This window comes from Lepidothrix coronata, unplaced genomic scaffold, assembly GCF_001604755.1.
Source record: "Lepidothrix coronata isolate B3197 unplaced genomic scaffold, Lepidothrix_coronata-1.0 Scaffold36, whole genome shotgun sequence".
NCBI classification, from domain to species: Eukaryota; Metazoa; Chordata; class Aves; order Passeriformes; family Pipridae; genus Lepidothrix; species Lepidothrix coronata.
In genome coordinates this window covers 474188-486160 of record NW_016690216.1, presented here as the reverse complement: position 1 = coordinate 486160, position 11973 = coordinate 474188, and the positions used below count along the sequence as shown (strand labels likewise).

General features: G+C 37.1%; 1 protein-coding gene across 6 annotated transcripts in view; it reads left to right on the top strand.

Annotated features, from left to right (window-relative positions):
* The window catches only part of PDE7A (phosphodiesterase 7A), a 78585-nt gene that overhangs the window by 30615 nt on the left and 35997 nt on the right, over positions 1 to 11973 (top strand). The window contains exon 1 of one of the 6 annotated variants that reach the window (XM_017812422.1): positions 6388 to 6500. The exons of 4 other annotated variants lie outside the window; for them this stretch is intronic. In XM_017812422.1, coding sequence (XP_017667911.1) covers positions 6441 to 6500 — 60 coding nt within the window. In that variant the 5' untranslated portion in view covers positions 6388 to 6440. Of the gene's footprint in view, positions 1 to 6387; positions 6501 to 11973 lie in introns of those variants that run through there. One more of the 6 variants, XM_017812425.1, reaches the window with a different exon arrangement.

Here is an 11973-nt window from a genome sequence, read left to right as displayed (position 1 = left end):
CTGTGATGTTCTTTTCTGGTGTGGTGTGTTGACAGTTTTATATTGTCTTTCTGTGAGATTCTAAACTCAGTGCTTTTTATTTAGGTTTCCAGTTAGAAATAGAACATAAATGTTTTATTACAGAATCTAAAACATTGGTAGCTTTTCTTGTCACATGTTATTGTTCATCTGTTTTCGCTTACATAGCCAGGTTCCTTGCAATATGTGAAGTATGCGGGAATTGAAATTACTGTTTATCTGTTTCCATTATACCATTCAGTCTTTGCTGAAGGTGTATTAGTAGTGGAACACAGTAACTCAAAGCAGCTAAAATTCAACTTTTTGCATCTCACCTTCAGAATTCTGTCTTTACTGAATGAATTGGCGTCTTGAGACCCTGATGGAGCTTTGTCCTGTGACAATAGTGCAGTTTTTTAACTCTTCAAAATCACAGATGAAGGCATTTTTATTGAATTCCAAAACTGGCCCAGTTTTTTGCTGTGCAGCACACCTTTTGTGAATGAGCAGATGACAATGTCTGCAAACAAGTGTGGGCAGATAGAGGCTGATGTAGACCAGTCCTGGTTGAGCATCTCTACGACTGTGCCGACATGGTTCTTTGTCTGAGGTGGTAAGTCTCACTATATCCAACAGTTAAAAAATAAATACTTCCTAAATAACACGACACATACTTGTGTGTAGGCTGCAGTCTTAACTTTTTCATACTTTTTTATTTGTTTGTTTCTTAAAAGAGGGTTTGGTAAAAGTAGAGTGGAACTTTTTCCCAAAATTTCTTCTCTGAAGAGAAGTAGAAATCTTGGTTCAGTGGATTTAAACAAAGCCCTAGAATGCAATAGTGAGTAAATATCCATTAAAAATGGGTGTCTGAATAAAATAGAGAAGGAATACTGTGTTGTAGAACTTCCTCTTCTGGTGATTTGTTTTATCTAACTTAGTAAATTTCAGAGTATCTATAAAGAACATACCATTATACATTTAAGTAATGTAAATTGGTTCGTTTTTCACTGTGGCAGTTTATACCATATAACACTTTTTCCTATGGAAATGCATCTAGCTATAGAACTGAAGTTCATGGTATGACAGAGGCAGTGAGAACATTCTAATTTGTATTGCAAAAGAAGCATTTTAGAAAGAAGTAATCTGTTTCTAGATGTTTAATCTATTTAAGAAAATTAAAAATGTGTTCTTATCCATCAGTCAACTTAGATATGTATGGTTTTGCCTTTTTCAGTTACATATCCATTTCTGTTAACCTGCAAAAGCATGATGTTGAGCAAATAAGATGAAAGATGTAAAACAGCCATCAGAAAAGTGCTATATTTAATAATGTGCTTTCTTTGGCAAAGATTTATGTGATTTGTGTATAAAATACAGACTACCTCTTACCCCTTTTGGACACGCAGTACACAGGATATTCCTGCTAGTTTTCTATTGCTACATTACAGTAGCAATAGAAAACTCAGAGTGAGAGATGGTACAGAAATGCAGGTTGTTGGCTTCCTTTCATTCATTGGGATTGTATCTTTTCTAAGAGGGGTTTCTGTCTTTTTCTGTCTTACTGAGGACTGAAATGGAAGATTTCTAAACCTGAGAAGTGGTCTTTAAGGTTGTACCTAAATGCTGCCTTCTGGATCTGTAGTTGTCCTTGACTGTCAGAGTTCATGTTCTGGAGTTCTAAGCCCTTGGTTTAAGATCAACCAGCCTTTTGAGTTTAGTTGCAATGAGTTAGGTAGTTGCAGTGATGATTTTTTTTTTGGTCATGAAGGTGAATTTTACTAAATTCCTTAAATTTTTCATGTTTGCGTACTGTTGGCTAGCTGAGATGTAGCCTTATGTGGCTGAATCACTATCCCTGGAGGTATTTAAAAGATGTGTTTATGTGGCATTTAGGGACGTTGGTTTAATGGTGAACTTGGCAGTGCTGGGTTAATGGTTTGACCTCACGATCTTAAAGGCCTTTTCCAATTAAATGATTGTATGATTTTGTTAATAAGCAGCTAGAATTGTTGGAATCTTGTACCTAGTTGCAACATAGGCTCATATGGCAAATCATTTAAATAAGAAGCTGAATTGAAAGTAAAATATTTAGGTAACACTTTAAATTAAGATATAAACAGAAATATCATTTGTAAAAGTTGGTCATTGTGTATACATTGTGAAATTCAAAAAGGTCTGCTCTCAGTATCTGTAAAAATAATGGTGTATTTTCCTCTCTTTTTGTTCCCTTGAGTGCAGTGTTTAGTGGTTGGGTTGGGCTGCAGCAATAGCTACCCACACTTGTTACAAGAATACTCATGGATTACCATTTAATTATTCTTTGTTAGTGAAGTCAGCTGGAGAGAGAGAGAGATCACACATGATATATATAATGAGGCAGGGAGAAAAGCAAAGAAAAGATGGAAATGAGTTGAGAGCTGTGGTTTTTTTCACTACGTGCTGATGAATTTGTAAATGATAGGCTTATTTCTCTGCTGTCATTACATGCTGTTAATATAAATACAGTTCTATGGTCCGTAGCAAGTAATAGGCCAGTCAGAAGTGTATCCTAGAAGTCAGTGTGCATAAACATCTGTTCTGTGCCTGTTCTGGAAGGAGGTGTTTGAAGGGCAAAAGAGACTCCATGGAGATCTCTTTTCTGGGCCAGGTGTACAAGTGCATGCACATGAAATCAGGTCATTCTGGTAAGTAGGAGTGATTAGCAACAGGCCTCAAACTTCAGCATAAAAACTCATGTGGTGATGGAGGCCTGTGAAGCCCTTCTGCATTTAAACAGGAGTGTCATATGAGACCCAGTAGTGTCTGTGAAATATGGTGCTCTTGCTTCAACTCTTGATTTCCTGTAGGTGTTATTGAAATGGTTTTCTGTGGGATGGAGCATTTAAAGGCACTTCTGCACATATAGTAGTTACTGAGGTTTGTAAAGCAACCTTGAGTCATTCTTCAGGGCTGATGGACTTCCGTAAAATTAAAAAAATAATAGAAAAGGTTTGGGACAGATGGATATTTAGAAATATACAAGTAAAACTGGGATCCTGTATTTGGTACTTCAAACAACAGAGTACATAATAGGAAATAATGGGTTTCCACATGGAGCCTTGCAGATCTCTAGGAGTGTATATGGAAATAACTGGATCCTTGCAAATCACCATGGCATATTAATGGAGAACTACTTCAAGTCAGTCGGAGCTGGTCCCATGTGATGCCAGTTTCACAATGAGAGCAAACTGGTATCTTTAGTAAATTCATTACTGGAATCTTTGTAACAACTGTTGCAAGGCCCCAAGCACTTTCTGCTGTATTGGTAATGAATGCTTGTCTTATTAGGAGTTGCACAGAAAGATTAGCTCAGCAAATGCAAAAACTGTAGCAAAACATGCCTTTGACTGCTTAGATGCATCTACAGTGCTGCATGTCATCAAATTTACATTGAAGTCATTGGGATATTTCTGTTTCTTTGTTTGGAAATTGTAAGAGACAGCAATTGCACTTGTACATTTGAGCTGAGGACAGAGGAACTAGATAATGACTTGTATGCTATAGTTGAATGTTAAGTACTGTAAATCTTACCTGATGAAACATGGTCTCTCTGCAGGCATCAAGAAAATGGATTTCAGAAAACTGAAAAGGAGTATGCTAAAAAGCAGGGAAGAAAAAGAGAAGAAGAAAAAAATGAAACAGCCTTAGGAACTTCCATAATTTTTTTAAGTACAATGCAGTGTATGATAGCTGTTCTTTCTGGTGTGCATCTTAGTTTCAAGATGAAGCTGAGACTGATAGTCATGTCCAGAGCTCAAGAGTCACTGATTGCACTCCCAGAACTGAGGTAGCGTAACAGGTACTATGTTAACACAGAGGGAATTTAGTGCCACCTTATTTTTATGTAGTCTTCTACCTGAGGGTTTACTGGACTTATAAATTACCTTGAATAATTTCTTGCACGTTTTTGTAAAATGTCATTTCTTTCACCTTCACCTTGGAATTGGGAATAGGGTTATTCAAAGTGGTACTTTCCCCAAAAACAGCACTTTAGCTTCTGTTCCATTTTCTTATAGTTCTCATACAAACTGACGCACTTTCTGATCTTACTCTGTCTCCAAATTCAAAATCTTATTTCCAAAACAGTCTTTCCATTCTCAAGCCATAATTAAAACAAATAATGCTGTAGTGGTGCTTAACAGATGGGCATATATTTCTATTTCAGTATTCTGATATTAAACTTACATGTGAAACAATAGTTTTAAGAAAACTTCCAGTTAGAGGAGGCTTCTTAATTAAACCATTTACTGTTGGAAGACAAAAGAGGAAAGGATGATGACTTTGTATAGCCGTGTTTTCTAAGGTAATATTGTGTTTCTGAAATTGATGGAAGAAAACCTTGCTCCATGCACCTAGGATAAGACACTTCAAGAACATCTTCATGTGTTTTGAGAGAGGAAAACGGAAGACTTGTAAGGGATGGAAAGCGGTAGTGAGGGAGAGAAGTGCTTGACCTTTCAAAGAGTGTAAGGCTATTTATGTCAGAGTCTTATTTGGAGGAGAGTTCAGTCTTGAAGCAAATCACCTCATTGTCCCTGTTTATTGTGCCCATTTTTTTTTTTGTTTTCCAGAGTGCTTTTGGTATGTGCTAACCAGGCTGCTTCCAAAAGAAACTAAATCATTCCACTATGGTCATAGAGATTTGATCAGTTATTGGGTCATTTTTTGGTGGCTTTGAACCCCTTGTGGTAGGGTCTGTTTCAGGAAGTTTGAGTAAATATGGCCTTGCAAAAAAATTTAAAACTCCTGGGTTTCATATCGTATAGGTGTAAAGATCTCAGCAGCAGCTGTTTTGATCTGCTCCAGTTGTGCCAAATTGCTAATGCAAATATAGCCTAATGCCATTTATTATGGGTTTGTTTTTTTAAAGTAACATCAGACTGGTGGTGACTAATTGTCAGGGTGTTTTAACCTTGTCAACTGTTTGGAGGTGGTAATGTTTTTAAATCTGTCTCTGTGACAGTTTGTGTTTTGGGTGGAACTTGACAGACCTTTAGATAAGTGCTGCATTCATTAAGAGAGGTACCAAAAGGTCCATTCTGAGTGTTATGGCCCATGATTTTGCTCTGACTGGTTTTCAGGGGCATGGCGTGGGGACAGAGCAGAAGATACATGTTTGGAGTGTAATAGTGCTGTAGGAACAACTGGTGCTGAGACCATGATTATAGCTTAAAAGTCAGCATAAATATTGGGAATCATCAGGTAAAATAACAGAGCCTTATCCCAGTTACCGAATCTTCTCCTGCCTTCAGTAATCATCCACTGTGGTATGTGTCCCCTTTTCCTGTGGATGAGAGGAGATTAATTTCTCAGTGCTGAAGTTAGTGATCTGTGCTAACTTCTGTGTTTTCTGTGCATATTGGAATTTGCAATTGATCTTTTTGCAAAAAAAGTTATATGAAGAGCACAATCTTCATATAATTTTCCTTTCAGTTATTCAGCTTCATCCTTTTAAACTCCTCAATGTTCCACACTGTTTTTTTCCACCTCTGTAGCTCCTTTTTTTTCCAAACTATTTGAAATTTCTTTGTATTTCTGAAATGAAACATTTTTATCAGCTTACAATGACAAAAATTAAAATAAATCTCAAAGCTGCCCCAAGCATGTAGGACCACTTGGCTGCCTAATCAGTGATCTTGGAGGAAGTTGGTCTGCTTTCCAACCCTGGGAAGTTCTAGGAAGGCTACAGCGAAGTTCAACCCTTGGAGCAATAAACCAAAGCCACATGCCAGTTCAGGCATGAGTGTGAGTGGCAAGAAAGACAGTATCAAGGATGGCCTGTTTCGTGGACAAAAGAAGAGATTGGAGAATGATGATTGGTTTGAATGATTGCACGTATTCAGTGCATTAACTTTCTTTCATTAACATTATTTATAGTAAGTGGCTGTAAAAGCAGTTTTGAAATATTTTTTTGAAGTGCAGTTCATAATAGTTCTCCAGGTGGCAGAGATAATAGGAATTTGAGAATATCGGCTGTGGTGGAATCTGCTGGAAACAGGCTCTCGATAGCATTTGAAGGCAAGACAGTATCCTAAATTAACTCAGGTGTTTTGACTACGGGAGTTTGATCCTGTTGTCTGGCACACTTTGCTGTATTAAAATGTGATAAAAGGATGTAATCGTGGTTATAGATTTCCTTTAGCATTTCTGTGGGGTTTATTAAGGTTTTACTCTTTGCCGTGCCGTCTGGTTGTGAAACTTTCTTGTGGAGCCCAGTGTTGGCAGCGAGGGGAGCGGGGCAGTGCTGCTGTCGCCGAGCACATTGCTGGGGCTGTCAGGTGACAGCTGCCGCCTGCCTTGTGCCTCCCTGCCCTGTCCTGCTGCTCGGGCTCCCAGACCTCGCACAGATTTGAGCACTGGCCGCCATCGGAGGAGATTATGCTTCAGGAATCCGGGGTAATCCAATGGGAATTGCATTGATCTGGTGTTTAGCTCTGATCCTTATCAAATGGATTACTTCTAAGGTAGGCCTTTTTATTATTCTGTTTTGACTAACTGGGTTTATAAGTGGCCTGAGAGAAAACAAGTCCTTAGGAACTTCACAAGTGCTTATTTTTCTTCTTTAAATCTAATCTGTTTTGGAAACACATAATTCGTCATTTCAGACTGTGTTTCCTGAGTGATCATACCTGATTTTGTAGCTCTTGACTTTTACTTGCCTTGAAGTGGGAAGAGTGTGTTTGTAGCAGTGCCAGTTAGGAGACAGGGGAAAAAGGATCTGAAATGGCTTCTGAATGGCAGGGGTTTGCTTACCTCTGATACTAACATATCTTCAGTTCTATAGCCCTTTAAAGGCTTTGTGAAAATAAGGAAAAACAATTTTAAACATAGTGAGAATAATACAAATTAAAGTATTTTGCTTCCTGGGCAGGATATCCTTTTTGTGTTGTTGATTTTAGAGTTGTGGGAGTGGAAATACCAGTTTTGTTTGATTACATGAAATATGGACTACTTGGCTTACTTTGTAGCCTTTCCATTTTAGATCCCTGTGTTTTGAAAAATATGTGCTAATGTTAGACAGGATTAGGAGTTCCTACTCTCTCATTCTAAAGAACATAAGTATCCCCATAATGCATATTGTCTTAGTAAACATAGGTGAGATTGGTGCCTGGAGATGACACCAGGTTCTTCTTAGCATAGCTCACTTTCTAATCTGGAATTAATTCCATAGGGGGAATAAATTTAAGTTAAGGATTGTGAAGAAGAGCCAGAATCATTGGAGAGAATGAGAAAAAAATGAAAAAAAAAAATCAGAGTTCATGCATTTATATGTAGATAGATTTTTTTTTTTTTAATTGCTACACACTTCTAAAATTTTTGTACAATTAACAGGAGAATCTGAATGAGCCTGTAAAAACAGGCTTTGCCAGGCATCCATGCCTGTGCTTGTCAGTCCTTGCCTAGAACATGTTTCTAAGTTTACTAAAAGCAAAAATGGTCAGGCTTCGTTCCTGGCACTTTTGACAACTTTTGTCACATCAAGAAAAAGACCAGGATACCCAATGGATGTTCACTTGTGACTGAGGGTAGATTCTAAATGCCAGAGTGTTACAGCCCATGTGCTAGCCTTGTACATCCACATATTACTGAGGTATTGTCAAACTGCTGGTTTTCTGGAACTTGACATAAAAAACCTGCTCAAGGATTATGTCTAATCCAGTTTGATCAAAGATTGTTTTAAAGTGGGGAAAAATAGGAATTCCAGTTAGCTGACACAATACAGTTAGGCATAAAAACCTCTGCTTTTTGTGGTTGTGTTTTTACATGTGCTAATGGTTGGTTTTATTAACGAATTAGTATTTTTGTATTGATCCAATTACCCTATTTTGCTGTTGCCTTTGTGTCCTCCTGCTATTCTGATTTAGTTCCTAAAGGCAATACCCCTGTGGGTTTCTGTTGTCACCTAAGTCAATCACTTATGCTTTTTTTTGACTATACTTTCTGATCAATTGCCAAGCTTTTGTATATTTTTGTTAAATCTTGAATTTCTTATGTTGATAAATCTTTGGGTGAATCTTATGATGCCATGTGATAGATAGACATCTAAGTTATATAAGAGAAAATATCTTACAGGTGCATGCTGGATGTATGTATCATTAACTTTTTGATAACTATAATCAAATGATAGCTAGATTTAAAAATGTTTGCTGTCTGTCTTGGGAGGTGATCATGTGAAATAGCTTTATAGGGAAGAAAATTATCACATTCAGATATTTGGAGGGAATATGTGTTTCTTATTGCTTATTAATATTGCCTTCCTGAAATTCAGCTACATTTTCTTATTACTGGTTTGATGAACTTTAAAAGTACTTCTCTGAACTCCAGTGGAATATTTAGGTAACAGTAGTAGGACCATTTTGCAGTGACTTACCTGAGTTCAGTGGCAGTTTAAGGGCTTTAACTGAACATTTTCCAATGCTTTAGTGAGTAAAATCTTGTTGGTGCCGTGTGGAAAACTATGGCTTTATGTTAGCATATAACTTTTAATTACTTGAAATAATTCTAAGAATTATTATACATGACAGTCTTCCTTTTGAAATCCAATGCTAGTTGGAGAAATAAGGTCTAATTAGTTTGTAATTCTAGGAACTTCTAGTTGATAAACTGTCTTATGATCTTAAATAATTTTTAAGTGTGAATGTTTGAGGCAGCATCACCAGTAAATTGCAATTGCCATGATATAAAAACTTCTCCAAACTTGTTCAGTTTGGAGAACTGGTAAGTTCTTCTCCAAACTGATAGAGCAGTTGAGAACAATTCTCTGATAGCTGGGCAAAGAACTTGGACAGAAAAGCCAAGTAGGTAAAAACCCCTGCCTGGCTGTGTTGCCCTCTGTCCTCTGTCTTTTCTTTCCCACCTTCTGAGTAAACAACTGTGTCACAAAATGGGGGTCGTGTTCACTATCGAAAAGCTCAGATGGTTCTTTCTCATGGGCAGTACTGAATTTTGAAGGCCGGCAGCTCTACCAGGTTTTGTTGCAGAATGAGACCAGCAGTTGTTTCACTTGACAGTCCAAAAGCTGGCTAGCTGACACTTGCCAAAATGAAGAGCCTGACTGTTCTGAACAAGTTTGGGAAGTCCATGTGATAAAACTGATACATCAATGGAAACGTTTCTGTTTGGCACAAACAGCAGCAGGTGCTCCGTTTCCAAGTGATACATGTATATGCTGTACTCCCTAGCATCACTGAAGCGGTTTCCCTTTGAAGATGTATCCGTGTGCTATTTTGGCATGTAGTTCCCATTGCATGGCCTTTAATAACTTCCTACACTCTATGAAAAGATGTTCAGAAAGATCTGACTGAAATCTAAATTCTGTTAGATACTTCCTTTGCATATTTTTGCAGAGTCCTTCTATCATTATTAAAGATTAGTGAATCTCCCACTTTAGTTTGAACTTCTTTCATTCACTTTCCACAAATATGTCACAAAAGAGAATTGAAAGCTTTTTTACTGTATTGCCCTTTGGAAGAATAAGTGACACTCTAATATGAAACTGAAGTTTAAGGTGAGGTTTTCAAAGTGGAAGCCCAGTATAAACAATTCTTCGCAGTCATCTTTCTGACATCCGTCTTCACTGCTGAAGCCAAACAGCCTACCCAGTTTGGATTGCTGTGCTCATGTCTGTAAGGAGGAGAGCAGTTCAGAACCTCACCTGATCATTTGGGGAATTTGTGTAATCAGTCGGAGTCCAGAAAACATTCCAACCGACCAAAGTTGTCCTTGTGCTTGAAAAGGGAACCTGCCTAAACACATTAGGATTGTCTTAACTTTGAATGCTAGTAAGTCTGTCTGCCTATTGGAATGATGCTTATTTGTTTGATGTTTGTACAGAGGATCAATATTGTTATTAACAGGTACAAAGCTTCAAGTAGACCAAAGAGGTGGCAGAGATTTAGAAATAAATTTTTATGCTAAATGAGTTAAAAATATTAACAATAACATGATATTTTGAAGTACCAGAAGTCAGTCTTAGTCCATGAAGATTTTAGCCAAGATTTCCCCAGGGTAATACAGCGTTTGCTATGGTCATCTCAGCTGTGTCAGTAAGGTACATTTTTAGTTTAGGTTTAGTCTTGTTGTAAGTTAAGGTTAAGTATAGTCTGGGTGTAGGCTACAGAAAGTGGGCCTGTGATTAGCAATGAGGAGGGTGGCATTTTTGGTCATCAACAAGGGTAAAATCCTGGTAATTATATTGTTTGAACTGTAGAGTGCTTTACAGCAACTTCAGTTCTTGAAGACACATTTGCCTTCTTACTTATGAATTTGCCTCATGTATCAGTTCACATCTCAGTAGAAGCTGATGCTTTAAATCTAATCTTTCTGTTTGCTGGATTTAAATAGTAGCATCTGGGCAGTGCATCTTAAAGAACAACACACAGGATAGATTAAATTACTTCTCTGTTTTTGGTCCTTTTTCCTTGCGTTTTTCTAGAGTAGTGTAGGGTGTAATATAACAAATATATGGGCAGTTTTATTTGAAGTGGAAAAATAGGCAATACACTTCAACCTGCGGTCGATAGTCTGTTACCTGTTTGCAGCATAAGCTGCCATAAAGCAATCCATTTCTGGATGAGTGCAGTATTATTTAATTTACTTACCTATCACAAGTAGCTAAAAAACCTCTCTACCATTAGTTCCATCCTTTATCTTTGACTGCCCCCCATAGTGCTCTTAACTCACTTAAATGCCTGGTCTGAAGGTAAGAGGTCTGACCATTCATCACCCACCCTTTTTCTGTTGGTGAAACTTGCTAATAAGTTTTTTCCTCTTATATATTTTATTTAACAAATTTCAATGAATGAAATATATTTAGGACCTCTACAGTTTTACAAAACTACCTGAAAATGTCCTACTATTTATGAAGTATTACTAGTGAAGTTTACACAATAAATAGTCTCTTTTTCCTTAGGAAATCAAACTTTGAAAGGTAATTTTAAAAGATTTGATTGTTCAAAGATTTCTGTGAGATCTTTCAAGGTCCTTGCCAAACAAAATCACTTGTCTATATAAGCAACTACTTTATGTTCTTAAAAATGTACTTTGTGTTTGATATCATACATGGATGTACTATTTTATACTGCTTTATCTAGCAAAATATTTTAGATTTTAGACAGCAAGTAATATTTTAGAATCAACATATGAAAAGTGTTGATTTTTCAGTAAATTTTTGCATATTGTTTTCCTTCTTGGAGACTAATGCTCCAGTTGGACATGGGTCTTGAAGCTGCATGTGTGCTTAGCTTTCTCCTGTATTAGATTACAGAACTGTGCTGGACATGTCTAGAAATCTGTGATAGACAGGTGCAAATTGCAAGTTAGCACTAAATTACATCACTGATTGTGCCTAGTCAGTGATATGAAATGTTCCAGGCTACTGAAAATGTATTCAGCTGAGATTTGCTAAAACTCAAAGGTAGGTTATATGAAGAAATTTGAAAATGTTAGTGGGAAATCTGCACAATTTTCTGGCTGATGAGTTGCATTTCTGCCTCTCCTATTAGGACAGGCACACTGCTTTGAGAAATGCTGTACAAACATACTTTGAAAAATTATTTGCATGGTTTGTGATCCTCCAAGGAAATACAGAACAAAAGCTGAGACAACAAAAAAGTGCTGTATAGTTCTTTGTTGTAGTCTTTACAACAGCTATTATCATTGGACCCCATTTGGAGTTAGGTCTTGGGTAATTTCTGTAATTAAATATTAAGCTTACTTTTGGAAAAACTTCTCTGACTTCAAGTGTAAGGTTTTCTTTCTTGTTTTAGCATGAAAAATATTTAAAAAACTAAGTGTAACTAAGGAGTTTGGAGCCTTAGCACATCATTTCTACAAATCACTGTAACAGAGGTTATTTATCTCTAGTCTTTCTTTGTGTTCATTCAGTTTGTTCTGATAGATAAATGCACGTTAGCAGTTCTGCCTTTTCCCCCTTCC